The sequence below is a fragment of the Microcebus murinus genome, chromosome 1 (genome assembly GCF_040939455.1).
Source record: "Microcebus murinus isolate Inina chromosome 1, M.murinus_Inina_mat1.0, whole genome shotgun sequence".
In the NCBI taxonomy this organism is placed as follows: domain Eukaryota; kingdom Metazoa; phylum Chordata; class Mammalia; order Primates; family Cheirogaleidae; genus Microcebus; species Microcebus murinus.
Genome location: NC_134104.1, coordinates 79430587 through 79446201, shown reverse-complemented (window position 1 = coordinate 79446201; position 15615 = coordinate 79430587). Strand labels below are relative to the sequence as shown.

The following is a 15615-nucleotide window of genomic DNA, read 5'->3' as shown; positions in this document are numbered from 1 at the left end:
ATCATATCAGGAGACATATCTGGTTGTCCTACTGTTAGTGATGAAAAGATTAGCTTCAGATTAGGGTGATGATAGTCTGAACGCTCCACTGTACAGTTAAATTATATTCCCCATATCGGCCAATATTTCTTTAGTCTTTTTCTTATGCCAAGTATTCTCCACAGCTCAGCCCATCCTGGATATTCTACCTACATACTCACATGTCTCTTAGGTGATAGAGAAAACCCCAAAGTGCATTATGTTAAAATCAAAGTGTGGTGATAGTTCCCTAGAAAAAGGATATAGACCAATATAAGAGCAGAAAAGCTTTGATAATCTGCCCTGCCAGTTGTAAACCCTTGGATGCATGGAGATAAGCAGTGGAGACTAATCACAGAAGGAGTAAAGCTTAGAAACAATGGTTGTCTTTCTACTAATATATATTAGGCAACTATAAATCTTTGTCTTGATATATATAAAATACTATTTTTAATAAACCTCCAGTATAAGCATCACGATGGGTACAGCAGTGGTCCCCAGCCTTTTTGGCACCAGGGACCAGTTTCATGGAAGATAGTTTTTTCACGGATAGGGTGTTTGGGAGTGGGGGGGGTTGGGGAGTTGGGGATTGGGGAGATGGAGCTCATGCAGTGATGTGACAATGGGAAGCATGCAGGTAAGCTTCCATTGCTAGCCGCCACTCACCTCCTGCTGTGTGTTGCCCGGGTTCCTAAATTTGATGGAAGACAATTTTTCCTGGGGGAGGAGGGGCAGGGGAGTGCTGGAGCCAGGGACCGTGGAGCTCTGCAGCCCTGTCTGGTCCCTAACAGGCCACTGACGGTACTGTTTTGAGGCCCCACAGGTTGGGAACCAAAAGATTAGAGTACTGGCTTCAGAATCTGGCTGTATACAACTAGATAAAAGTACCTGGGCATGGTACTTTAACTTCTCTACATATCAATTTCCTCATCCATAAAAGAAGTATAATACCATCAATCTTGTAATATTGTTGTAAGGATTGGAAATGCCATATGAAAAATTTGTATTTGACATACAAAATTTTAATAAAGATTATTGCTGATTTCATACAGATAATATTCCTAATACATTTTAAATTTATGCTGTACTTTTATAGAATAGGAAATGTGGTTTGATAGAATGCTTGCTATCATATGGCTTATTTTAAGCATAAATTTTTAAAAACTAATAGTAAACTATATGAGTGTTCCAATATATTTGTTTTTCAAAGCATATTTTATAATTCTAATTTAAGAACTGTACTTTATTTGTTATATAAAGATATTATCTTCCCAAATACCATTCCATTGTGATAATAGCAAACACTCATGCCCCAGGAACTATTCTATGTACTGTTACATCTATTAACTCATTTATTGCTCATAATAGCCCTGCAAGTTAGTACTATTATTATGCCCATTTTACAGATGAGCAAACTGAGGCTCAGAGAAGTAACTTGTTCGAGGTCATAGTTTATAATAAGTTGCAGAGCAAGGATTCAAAATCTAGGACTTCTAGCTCCAGAGTTAATGCCAGTGTGCATACTGCCCTTTTGAACATTAATATTTAAAAGAGATATTCTATAAAAATGATGATGCTAATAGCTGCAGTCCCCACCCCTCAACCCCTGGTGGTAGTCCGAGGCCTGTTAGGGAGCAGGCCACAGAGCTCCACCACCCACCCACCGACACCCCCCCTCTAGTCCCATCTGTGGAAGAATTATCTTCCATGAAATTTAGGAAGTGGGCTGGTGGAGGGTACACAGTAGAAGGTGAGTGGCAGGTGAGCAAAAGAAGCTTCATCTGTATTTACAGCGGCTCCCCATTGCTCACATCACCGCCTGTTCCACCCCACTCCACCCCCATCCCCCTACCCTCGTCTGTGAAAAAGACTATCTTCCATGAAACCAGTCCCTGATGCCAATAATATTAGGGACCACTGCACTGAATACTCTTTTCATTCAGTGCCCTTAGTACCCTAATTTCCTCTCTTGCTCTCTTCCTTTGGCCCTCTCCCTGGGAGTCTTCAACTAAATTTGGAAACCTGGTTCCAAGTTCAAAGTTTAATATTAATGTGGAAAACATTTGAGGGGGAAAAGTTCATATAAACACTTACATACAGGTTTGGACTCAGGAATATTTTTTAACTCTGTAGAGTTCATGGTAACCAACTTAAACAGGGCTTAAATTTTATCTGATAAATATTTGAGTTGCCTCCATGAGCCATTTCCCCTACATGCTAAGTGCTGGGCTTTATTCCCTTTTCATATAGAGAAAAGTAACTTCTCTGCTTGTGATGGGCTTCTCTGCCCCAACCTTGTCCCCTTTTAGGAATCTTAACTGTGGTATTTACCCTACTGTCCCTGACTCTGATGTTTCATATTCCTGACCATTGTTTAACAATCTGATTCTGACTTCCAGTACACCTAATTTCCATTTCTTTCTCCTACTTAACTCCAAATACCAGACTTTCTGGCTCATGATTGCTTGGTAGTTTGGTTCTGATATTGCTGATTTTGCATTGTGACCTGATTCAGATTGTCCCTACCATAATGATTCCCTTGAAAGAGTCATTGTGGCCGGACGTGGTGGCTCACACCTGTAATCCTAGCACTCTGGGAGGCCGAGGCGGGCGGATTGCTCGAGGTCAGGAGTTCGAAACCAGCCTGAGCAAGAGTGAGACCCCATCTCTACTAAATATAGAAAGAAATTAATTGGCCAACTATTATATATAGAAAAAATTAGCTGGGCATGGTGGCGCATGCCTGTAGTCCCAGCTACTCGAGAGGCTGAGGCAGGAGGATTGCTTGAGCCCAGAAGTTTGAGGTTGCTGTGAGCTGGGCTGACGCCATGGCACTCACTCTAGCCTGGGCAGCAAAGCGAGACTCTATCTCAAAAAAAAAAAAAAAAAGAGTCATTTCCACTAATAGATATTAATTTTCAATTTTGGTAGGACTGGACTCCCTGCAAAATGAGGTACCCAAGTGGTATACGGATGGCATTAAATTGAACAAATGTCTTCTAATATATTAGTATACATGGCAAATTGTCCATGTATATGAAAAAAATTTATACCCTTTGCCATACTCCATTGAGCAGTAGAGACAGCTAAGACTTAATAAATTCATCATTTTGAGGTTGGAATCAGCAGTTAATTAAGTACTTCCTAATATTTTCTACTACCTCTAATCTAATAATCAGTTACTATATAATGCATCTATGAACCTAATTGCCATAATGAGGACAAGGCTCAGTTTCCTAATGGAAACCAATGAGAAGACTGAGGGACTTACCTATTTTTAATTAAAAAATAGTGTTTTGTGATTATTTAATAAATCCCTTCCTTATTTTATAGGCAATAAACTGAGGCACGGTTAAGTGAAGTGCCTTGTTACTTGGTCACAAATCTAGTTAGTAGCAGGGCAGTGTTGTGAATTCCTGTCCCAATTTCACTTAAGAATGATATTCTACTGTATTATAGGATGCATAGTTTATCATTTTTATATATGTTAATTCATTGTTATTTTGAACTCAAATGTTTTTTATATAAAAAGTATACATTAGGCCGGGCGCTGTGGCTCACGCCTGTAATCCTAGCTCTTGGGAGGCCAAGGCGGGCGGATTGCTCAAGGTCAGGAGTTCAAAACCAGCCTGAGCAAGAGCGAGACCCCGTCTCTACTATAAAAATAGAAAGAAATTAATTGGCCAACTGATATATATATAAAAAAAATTAGCCGGGCATGGTGGCACATGCCTGTAGTCCCAGCTACTCGGGAGGCTGAGGCAGGAGGATCGCTTGAGCCCAGGAGTTTGAGGTTGCTGTGAGCTAGGCTGACGCCACGGCACTCACTCTAGCCTGGACAACAAAGCGGAGACTCTGTCTCAAAAAAAAAAAAAAAAAAAAAGTATACATTGTAAGTCTCCCTTACCTGACCCTTGGTTCTCCTCCCCAAAGGATACCTCTGTTACCAGTTTTTTGCACTTCTTTTAGAAATATTCTTTGCATAGATGTACATGTATGTATACACCTAGCTCCCTATGTTTTTAATACAGATGGTAGGGCACTACACTCAACAATTCTGCTTTTATCACTTAAAAGTACCTTGGAGGCCAGATGCAATGGCTTACGTCTACATTCACAACAATTTTGGGAGGCCAGGGGTGCTAGACCAGTGTGGGCAATGTAGTGAGACCCCTGTGTCTATAAAAAATAAAAATTTGGCCAGATGTCGTGGCACACACCTATAGTCCTAGCAAACTACTTGGGAGGCTAAGATAGGAGGATCACTTGAACCCAGGAGTTCAAGGTTGCAATGAACTCTGATCATGCCACTGAACTCTAGCCTGGTTGACAGAGAACCTATGTCTGAAAAAAAAGGGGAAAAAAAGTATCTTAGAAATTGTTCTATATCACCACATTAGGGCTCTCATTATTATTATTATTATTATTATGGAAATTTTAAAATTTATTTTTTTAAGAGCTGTATAGTATCTCATTTATGGATGTACTATAATGTATTTAATCCATCTCTTAATGATGGATGTGTAGGTTCTTTCTAATTGTTTTTACCATTGTAAGCAATACTCGATGAATATTCTTCTTATACATATGTTTTCGCATACATACAGTTAATTTATACCATGAATTACTAGAAGTGGAGTTGCTCAGTCATAGGATATGTATGTTTTTCATTTTTATAGGTACTATAAAAATTGCCTTCCAATTTATACTTCAACCAAAAACATGAAAGTGATTATTTTTGTACTTCTTTGCCAACATAGTTTGTTTACATTAGTTTTTGTAAATCTTTGTTACTCTGGAAGATGAAGATAGTATCTCATAATTTTAATTTGCATTTTTTAATGTGACAGATTGAGCATCCTTTCCTGAGTTTGAAAGCCATTTGTAGATTTTTGGTTTTTTCTGCATTCCATTGAACTCTAAAGTATCCATATTCTGATTGCAAATAAAAACCAGCTCAAGCATAAAAGAGAAATGTATTAAAAGCATACAGGGGTTAGTGTCTTGTAGAACCTAAGAGCAAAAATTCAATAGGACATCAAAGAAGACCCAAACAGCCTACAGAAAAGCCATCAGAAATCAAGTTGTGCTTCTCTCTACCTCTCACGTCTGCTTTTCTCTCCATATCTGCATCATTCTCACTCATTAGTCTGGCTGAATGTGGCAATTCATGGGTTATGGGTTTATATATGTATAAATAGTACTATTTATTAAATTTATTAAATAGTAGAAGTTCAGTCACATAGAGAAACTGAATCTTCCTTTTCTTGGGGAGAGATAATCTCTGATTCAGCCAGACAACCTTCTCTAGACAGCTACCTATAGCCATGGAAGCAGAAATGTGATAACTAAAAACTCCATCCCATGCTAAGTTGACTAGACACCCAGTAGTGGCCATTAATAGTAAGGTATGAGGTTTTTTTTCCTTTTGTTCTTGATTAACTTGGGGATGGTGGGGTTGGAGTAATTTATATGTTATTAATAATTGGAGAAAATTTAGAGAGTGAAATAAGCAAAAAATATTACCTATATTCTTCTAAGAGGTAACACTGTGAACATTTGGCTTTATTCTTCCCTTTTTCTATGAATTTATTTCATTTACAGGGTCGTTATCCATTTCATAGTCTGTTTTTATCACTTAATATGTGGTATTAAATGTATTTCCATGTATTTCCATGAAATCTACTACAATATAACATGACCATCCCTCCCCTGCATTTAAGTTGTTTTTGATTTTTTTCATTAAGATGAACATATTTGTAGCTAAATATTTAAGCACATCTATAAATTAGTTCTTGATGATAAATTCTTAGATTATTGCTGATTTTGAAAACTAAGTATTTTGAATCTTTTGATCAATACAGCCATTTCCTTATAGAATCATAGTACATTTTGCAGTTTTGGGTGAAAAGCCTTACCACACAAGTTGATACTGTGTCCTCACCAAGCTGGAAAGCTCTAAGGCTTATGGCTGGTGTAAGTGTCTTAAGGCAGTGGTCCCCAACCTCTTTGGCACAAGGGACTGGTTTCATGGAAGACAACTTTTCCATGGACAGGAAGGTGGGTGGGGGATGGTTTCAGGATGATTCAAGTGCATTACATTTATTGTACAGTCAAACCTCTTTGCTAATAATAATCTGTATTTGCAGCCGCTTGCTAGCACTAGCATCACCACCTCAGCTCTCTACCTCAGATCATCAGGCATTAGATTCTCATAAGGAGCACAAAACCTTGATCCCTTGAGTGTGCAGTTTACAGTAGGGTTCATGCTCCTATGAGAATCGTTTTTTTGAGACAGAGTCTCACTCTGTTACCCAGGCTAGAGTGCCATGGCATCCACCTAGCTCACAGCAACCTCAAACTCCTGGGCTCAAGCGATCCTCCTGCCTCAGCCTCCCGAGTAGCTGGGACTATAGGCATGTGCCACCATGCCCGGCTAATTTTTTCTATATATTTTAAGTTGGCTGATTAACTTCTTTCTATTTTTAGTAGAGACAGGATCTCACTTTTGCTCAGGCTGGTCTCAAACTCCTGACCTTGAGCAATCTGCCCACCTCGGCCTTCCAGAGTGCTAGGATTATAGGAGTGAGCCACCTCCCATGAGAATCTAATGCCCCTGCTGATCTGACAGGAGGCAGAGCTCAGGTGGTGATGCAAGCAATGGGGAGCGGCTGTAAATACAGATAAAGCTTCACTTGATCCTCCACTGATCACCTGCTGCTGTGTGGCCTGGTTCCTAACAGGCCATGGCCTGGGGTTTGGGGACTGTAATCTTAAGGGGTTATTTATATTATTGAATTCTCCATGATTCTATGAGAGATTGATTAATTCATTTATCTTCCAATCTACATATGTTTATCTGCAATAAGAAATGGAACTGTCAAGCAGACTAGATATTTTAAGTCAGTCTACCCAGCATATTCAAAGGTTGTTTGGCAAGCATGGAATCCACACAAGGGATTTATTAATTGTATATCTTTAGAACTGGAGTCCTCTCAGCTAGTATAGGTTGGAGAAGTCTCATTCACCATAAAAATATTGTTGCCAAAGAACTAGTAATGTTCAAGTTAGCTTAGCTAGGAGTCTCTTTGTCCTTATATAGTAACTTGAATGGATACAGCAAATGTTTGCCTCTATGATCATCTACTCTCATTCATTTGTTCATTCATTTACTTACTGCTTCTAGGGCTGATACATTCCCTCTTCTGATAAATAGTTCTTTCTTTAGATAAATCAATACATTGAGTTTGGTAACTGTCATATCTTAACAGACTAGAGAATCATTCTGTCTTTTTAAGGCTTAAAGTCTCAGATCTCTACTTTAGTTCATTATTTTGGTTTGACAGTTTCATTTTCGTATATTTTTGAGTTTGGGAATGATGAATAGACAATATCACTAACGTCTTTCCCTTCTCCTCCTTTCTAACTTCCCACTACCTGGAAACACTCTCCCTTTTCTATTGTGTGTGTATGTTTTTTGTTTTTTTTTTTAAGTATGCAGTTATTCTTTTTAGCCAGGATCACTTTTCAGCCCTTTTTGTTAATGGAAGATAGTTTGGTACTTCACATGTCTCTTGGTGTATTTGACATTAATTATAAGTAGGTCTGTTATTTCAGCCAGCAATTCCTGTATTTCACCTTTTGATATTTTTAAGTGAATCTGACAATTATTACCTGTTTTGTTGATTTGGTTTAGAGTATCTTGTGGATTTTTTATTTTTTGCAGGCATAAAACAAAGTTTATTGAGGAAGGACAAGATAGGTTTACAGAGCAAGAGCAAGATACAGGTTTACAGAGTAAGAGCAAGATACATTCACCACAGATAATGAACAGACGTCTTGTCATAACAGAAGCTCTTATGGATTTATAATTTATCTTTTACATAAATCAAAGAATGTGATCTTTTAATTTGATCTTTTTAAAATTTATCATAAAAGAAGATGATGATTTTTTTTTGTAAAACATATTACCATTGTAAAAAGGATAATTTGGTCATCATGTTTTCCTGGGAAGAAATAGTGAGATTTAATACTAAAGCAACAAATATTTGTTATGTTATCGTATCAGAAAATCAGAATTTTTATGTTAAAGAATTAATGAAATAGAGTGACATTCACTCTAAAAATAGACTACATGGATATCCAGAATTTTATTCATGCTATACTATCATCTTGACTGCCTTTTTGTTCTACTTGCCATTATCAGATGGGGTAACCTATTTATTTTAAGGCAGTCAGCTCTCTGTCTGAGGTGAGTTTTTTTCTAAGCCCAAAAAATAACCCTTTTATTGGGTTAACAGTCTCTAATGAGAATACCAGACTTGTATCTAATTAAGTTAAAAGCCATTTGGTTGCAAATAGGACCTTCTATACAGGAAAAACTCCTAGCTTGTTGATCCTTTCAGATAAATACACGTGCCAATAGACACTGAAGTTATCCTTTACTTAGTGGACTACATGTTTTCCGATTAGCTTTTCATGCAGTTTTCTCTTCCTGTTCCAAGGTACAAAAATAGATAATATATGTTTATTGGGCTAAGAAGTCTTGAAAAAGGCAAACAAGTTTGAGCAGAGGGAAAGTATAAAACAAGTAAAACATTATAAGGAGCCGGGCGCGGTGGCTCACGCCTGTAATCCTAGCACTCTGGGAGGCCGAGGCGGGCGGATTGATCAAGGTCAGGAGTTCGAAACCAGCCGGAGCAAGAGCGAGACCCCGTCTCTACTATAAATACAAAGAAATTAATTGGCCAACTAATATATATAGAAAAAATTAGCTGGGCATGGTGGCGAATGCCTGTAATCCCAGCTACTCGGGAGGCTGAGGCAGTAGGATTGCTTGAGCCCAGGAGATTGAGGTTGCTGTGAGCGAGGCTGACGCCATGGCACTCACTCTAGCCTGGGCAACAAAGTGAGACTCTGTCTCAAAAAAAAAAAAAAAACACTATAAGGAAAGTATAAAACAAAATGCTATAGTATAAAGTAATTACTCTGGATTTTATAATAAAACAATTAGAGGTGACTTAACAGTAACAGTATTTAGCAGTTTTCATTTTGATTGATCAATACATAAGACTTTGAGGGATATCACATGAATTTGTCTTAGATTTTAAGTGTGGTTTTAGGAATTGATAATTCTATGGAAAGAATGATAAGTGAGTCAGTAGTTGTACTACTACAGTATCTGGTACTATGTTCTCTTTATTTTTAATATTTTTAATTGGAATTATAGTAATTCTAAAAATAGCAAATATTACTAATAATAGTTAGGTTCTTCCATTACTATTTTACTATATACTAGATTAGAGTTATATAACTTGCTGGATTCCAGTAATTTTTGTTGCATGTATGAGCAAAATTCTTTTCTGTCTTATGTATTTCTGATTTTATAATGGAAAAAGTATGTCTGGCATAGAATAGGTGAATGATTCAATTAGTTGAAATAGCTTTGAGTAAATGTAGCTAGAACAGCTCTGTTAAAGGAAATATACCAATATTGCTTACTTTTTTTTTTTTTTTTCTGAGACAGAGTCTCGCTTTGTTGCCCAGGCTAGAGTGAGTGCCATGGCGTCAGACTAGCTTACAGCAACCTCAAACTCCTGGGCTCAAGCAATCCTTCTGCCTCAGCCTCCCAAGTAGCTGGGACTACAGGCATGCACCACCATGCCCGGCTAATTTTTTCTATATATATTAGTTGGCCAATTAATTTCTTTCTATTTATAGTAGAGACGGGGATCTCGCTCTTGCTCAGGCTGGTTTTGAACTCCTGACCTCGAGCAATCTGCCTGCCTCGGCCTCCCAGAGTGCTAGGATTACAGGCATGAGCAATTGCGCAATATTGCTTACTTTGGTTTTTTTCCTAGTTTAATTGTGTAACATTACACTGACTGAAACTACAAATGAGTGTATTGATGTGGTCTTTTTTTTCCTTTGTATATTTAGGTAAGAGAAGGATAGTTGGCATTTTTTTTACTTTTTTTTTAATGGAGATGGGGTCTCGCTCTTGCTCAGGCTGGTCTCGAACTCCTGAGCTCAAGCTATCTTCCTGCCTCAGCCTCCCAGAGTGCTAGGATTACAGGTGTGAACCACTGCGCCTGGCCTGTTGGCATTTTTCTTTATGAGACTGAACTTGTAGCAACCATAAAATGTAATTACAAGACTTTTTCATTTAGATTATATTTGTGGGGTAGGGAGAAGCCTAAAAATTTTAAATTCCAAAACTATCTATTGAGCCTTATGAACAAAAAACATCTTGGATAAGCTTTTGGTTTTTCCTGTCTCTATCTTAAATTTATATTGTAAAACAAGAGAAGCCAGTGATTGACATAAACATTAATATTCTCTTCATGGTTTTGAAAGTCATTTTTTCCATTCTAAAAATAGCCCAGGCTCATTATTGGTTTGAAAATTTATAATGGTATTAATAGAAAGGGGGAGCCAGGCATGGTGGTATGTACCTATAGTCCCAGCTGCTCAGGAGGCTGAGGCAGGAGGATTGCTTGAGCCCAGGAGTTAGGGGCTACAGTGAGCTGTGATTGTGCCACCACACTCCAGCCTGGGCAACAGAGTGAGACCCCGTCTCTAAAAAAAGAAAAGAAAGAAAGAAAAAGAAACAAAAAAAGAAAGGGAGGGCCACACAATTCAGAAACAACTATCATTAGCATTTTGGTACATTCTTTCTGGACACATTATTTACATAATATTGAATATATGTTATGTACAATTCTTCATTGTGCTTTCTTTCATTCTTTGTTATAAACTCTGTTAGCTTTTTTAGTGTCCGCCCAACATGTTGAGTTAGATTACCTTGATTTACTTGGCTTTGTATTTAAAAAATTAATTTCTGAACAAATACGTATATACACTCCTTTAGAGAGTATTTGGATTATACTGCAAATTAGTTTTTTAGAACTAGCGATCTGATTAAAAAGCACCATTTTCCTACAATTAGAAAACTGCATTATCTTACCTTTTTGGGCAATTGCTGCAAAACTGCATTTGAAAGTCATCTTTAATATTACCAGGGCTCCAATTGGGTTAGATAGGATCTTTGGACTGCTTTACAGTTGTTGGTGGGTTTTTTTGTTTTTTTTTTTTTTTGAGACGGAGTCTCTTGCCTGGGCTAGAGTGCAGTGGAGTCAGCCTAGCTCATAGCAACCTCAAACTCCTGGGCTCAAGCGATCCTCCTGCCTCAGCCTTCCAAGTAGCTGGGACTGCAGGCATATGCCACCGTGCCTGGCTGATTTTTTCTATTTTTAGTTGTTTGGCTAATTTCTTTCTATTTATAGTAGAGACGAGGTCTCCCTCTTGCCCAGGCTGGTCTTGAACTCCTGAGCTCAAGCAATCCTCCCACCTTGGCCTCCCAGAATGCTAGGATTACAGGCATGAGCAACCACGCCTGGTCTGCTTTACAGTTTTTAAGTCAAAACCAATAGAAAATACCCATAGAAATTTTCTGTGGAATAATGATGTCACTAACTACCCTGCAAATGTTCTCAAAGTAAGTGATTGCCGGCCTGTAGTTTTGTTATGTGCACAGAGAGTAAACTTGACTGTTTATAATTGTGTGTGGTTTGTTTCTAGGGTTTTAAAAAATCTTGAGATATTTTAATTTAATATTATTTATGCATTCTAATAATAATTATTTTAGGTCCACTGGCTATTCTGAGGTGATAGTTGTCGTTGGAGGATGTGAACGAGTTGGAGGCTTTAATCTTCCGTACACTGAATGCTATGATCCTGTAACAGGAGAATGGAAATCTTTGGCTAAGCTTCCAGAATTTACAAAATCAGAGTATGCAGTATGTGCTCTAAGGAATGACATTCTTGTTTCAGGTAAATATAGAATTATTACAGTAGCTACTTTTAATTTGGACAGCTGGGCTATTTTAAACAATAACTGTGTCTTAAAAGAAAATAGTGAAATGTGAATATGCCCACTTTAGGCAGATCAGTTTACACAGCTCAATTAGCAATGATATTTTGCTCTTAAAAACAGGCACAAGATGATGCAGAATGATTTATATACAAAAGATCTTCCAGCAAATGCCTTTAATCATATCATATTTTAAATGTTCTCTAATGTATATAGAATATAATATTTTAAACTTTTACCTGTTTGTTTTGTTTTAAATTAATAATCTTATACAGCTGTAAAATTTATATTCTGTAATTTATTATTTTGGGCCTATAATCATTACTTCTCAAGATATCAATTGACAAACTTTAAATCTACTCTGTAGAACTATTTCCATTAAACTTTAAGAGGTCCTTGTTTCATTTATTGAATTCTCATATTCTTGAATTGGGTGAATAAATCCCACGTTTTCGTTACCTATGCTTTGGTGGCGTAGATCCCTTGATGATAGATATATGGCGATATACTATTGTGTGTGCATTGCTTTGCATTTAAAGGTGGAAGAATCAATAGCCGTGATGTCTGGATTTATAACTCACAGTTAAATATTTGGATCAGAGTTGCCTCTCTAAACAAAGGCAGATGGCGTCACAAAATGGCTGTCCTCCTTGGTAAAGTAAGAGAAACCACTTTTTATTACTATTCCTGGCACATTTCCAAAATAAATGCCACCGCTGAATCCTTCATTTTACTCTCCCTCTGGCTATTTTGGATTCAAATTTTATTTCCTTCCATTTCTAACTTCAGTAGATAAACTGAAGATACAAACAATATTACACTGTACTTTTGAATGGATATTTTGTTCTCCCAATTTGAAATTCATGGCAGTGCAGCACATTTCTCTTTTCATGCACCATTGGAGTCCAGATGCCTAAGAAGCATTGGCAAATAAAGGAGTTACATCAAATACAGAGACAGGCCAATGTCTAATTCAAGCAGTTTTTTTCTTTTTAACTGACTTTGGCAGTCAAGCAGAGATATATTTATCTAAGTGATGTTATCTTATGTTTTTTATTTGTACAAGTAGAGACAATGAATTTAAATATTAAGATAAACTCACCAACATATTTTAAGGAAAATGTGTTCTTGACTGCAGCTAATGAATATTATAAAATATTTATACAGATTTTGGTTTCTGGACTGTCCTTAGGAACTCAAGAATCAGATGTAGACTAGTGGTTTCCAAACTTTTTATTTTATTTTTTATTTATTTTTATTAAATTTTTTTTTATTTCAGCATATTATAGGGGTACAAATGTTTAGGTTACATTTGTTGCCTTTGCCCCACCCAAGTCAGAGCTTCAAACATGTCCGTCCCTCAGACGGTATGCACTGCACCCATTAGGTATCCCTTATCTGAAATGCTTGGGACCGAGAAGTATTTCAGATTTCAGATTTTTTCAGATTATGTAACATTTGCATTATATTGGTTGAACATCCAAAATCTGAAATTCTCTAATGAGCATTTCCTTTGAGCATCATGTCCTTGCTCAAAAGTATTTGAATTTTGGAGCATTATGAATTTCAGATTTTCAAATTTGGGACGATCAACCTGTATTATATCCTCTTTTTAAAAGTTAAATCTAATATAAAAATCTATTTCCTAAAACAAATAAAAACACAGCAGTTAGAGCACCTTTCTATTTATTATAGGTGGAGTGCTACCCAATTTGGTTTGTTTTTTTGTTTTGTTTTTTTTTTTGAGACAGAGTCTTACTCTGTTACCCAGGCTAGAGTGCTGTGGCATCAGCCTAGCTCACAGCAACCTCAAACTCCTGGGCTCAAGTGATCCTCCTGCCTCAGCCTCCCAAGTAGCTGGGACTATAGGCATGTGCCACCATGCCCGGCTAATTTTTTCTATATATTTTTAGTGGCTGATTAATTTCTTTCTATATTTAGTAGAGATAGGGTCTCACAGGCTGGTTTCAAACTCCTGACCTTGAACGATTCTCCCGCCTTGGCCTCCCAGACTGCTAGGATTACAGGCATGAGCCACTACACTCAGCCAATTTGTATATATTAAGAAAAAAAATACAGCAGTTTTACCAAGGAGTAACTTGGAGTTTTTAGCTTCTCCCTATCCTTGTCTCTTTCAGCTCCTTCAAAGCCACCTCAAAGTAATGAACAATCTCAGTAAAAGCAGCATCCTTGCTTGCTCATATATCTTTAACTAGCCTCCTAGCACCCCTTTCTAAATTTTAGATTGCTGCCTCTTACTTCCCCCTATGGAGACATTTCAGAGTCACCAGTGAAAAAACAGAACTTCTCTAGTTGAAACAGAGTGGTGGCCTGGAGCCCTTCCCACACAGGCTCTCATCAGTCCTCCTTCTCTTATTTCCCCACAGAGGTTTCCTAAAACCTCTATGCTATAGAATACTAGAGCTTCTTAAAACATAGTTTATAAGCTATTGTTGATTCCTAGGGACCTTGATTTATGCTGCTGCTGTCGACAAGGCCAATGAAATAATAAGGACCTTGAGAGAGATGTATTGAAAATAAAATATTAATAGAATCTTTTAAAGACCATTGGTTTATCTGTACCTACTATATTATATATGGTTTTAATAGCTGTGCTTCAAGAATGACAAAATATTACTGGAAAAGAGGTACTAAAATAAAGGGATTGGAAGAAGATGATGTATGACTAAAAAAATTATAATTATTTAGTCTAAACATATAAAGGCAATGACAATGACTGATGTCTAAAAACCATATATGTATTGATAAACTCAAATTTATTTGGCAAATATTAATATACTTGAAAGTACCCAAAGCCCAGAAACACTAAATCAAGAAATAAAAATAATCATTCCCATCTTACAAAGCAAGTATTTGATTCATGTAAATCATTAACCTAAAAATTATAATATAGGTTGAATTCAAGGTTATAAAATTATTAAAATTTATAAATACTCTGTTAAGAAAACCTAGAATGGTTTGAAGTATAGAATCTTAGAGCAGGAAGGAATCATAGAGACTATTTAATGGAACTTTGTGTATAAAGACAAAGTTCTTTCTAAACTTGGTTTGTAAGTATCATGTAATAGATATTACTGTCTATATTTTATAATTAAGAAAATAAATACTGAGTCTCTAAGAGGATAGATAAACTACCCTTAACGTTGGGTAGCAGAGCTAGATATGAACCCAGCTGTCCTGGCTTCAAAGCATATGCTCATAATTGCTACATTGTGTCACAGGTTCCTACCCCTTATAGCTGTGTGGCCTTTTGTAAGTTACTTACCCTGTCTGAGCTTCATAGTAATGGAGGCATAAAACCACCAATAGATCATTTTAACCTATGTGAGAAATGCATGATAGAAGTGGCATTGGCTACTGTGAAAGTCTGGAGGAGCACAGAAAAACAAATTGTGGATAAATTTGAATGATAAGATATGAAATTTGGCCTTGACTCTTAGACATTCATTGTTAACTATTAAAGGAATTGATGAAGTGTTTTAGGAAGATTAATCTGTGGTTTAGAGAGCACAACGGTGGAGATCAAGAGGTTATTTGAGAGTGGACTCTTAAGTAGGGTGGTGACAATGGGAAACAAAAGAATAGGATGATTCAAGAGATGATGTGGAAGAAGGCTCAGTAGAACCTAATAGTTAATTAGATATGGAGGGAAGAATTAATGATGGCTGTCCACTAAGAGAAATGTGGATGTTAAGCTGGAGAGC

At 37.0% G+C, this 15615-nt stretch overlaps 1 protein-coding gene across 3 annotated transcripts in view; it reads left to right on the top strand.

Moving 5' to 3' along the window:
• The window catches only part of KLHL24 (kelch like family member 24), a 41420-nt gene that overhangs the window by 12579 nt on the left and 13226 nt on the right, over window positions 1–15615 (top strand). For all 3 annotated transcript variants that reach the window (XM_012736947.3, XM_076003606.1, XM_076003607.1), the window contains 2 exons: window positions 11666–11850; window positions 12430–12548. In XM_012736947.3, coding sequence (XP_012592401.2) covers window positions 11666–11850; window positions 12430–12548 — 304 coding nt within the window. The remainder of the gene's footprint in view (window positions 1–11665; window positions 11851–12429; window positions 12549–15615) is intronic.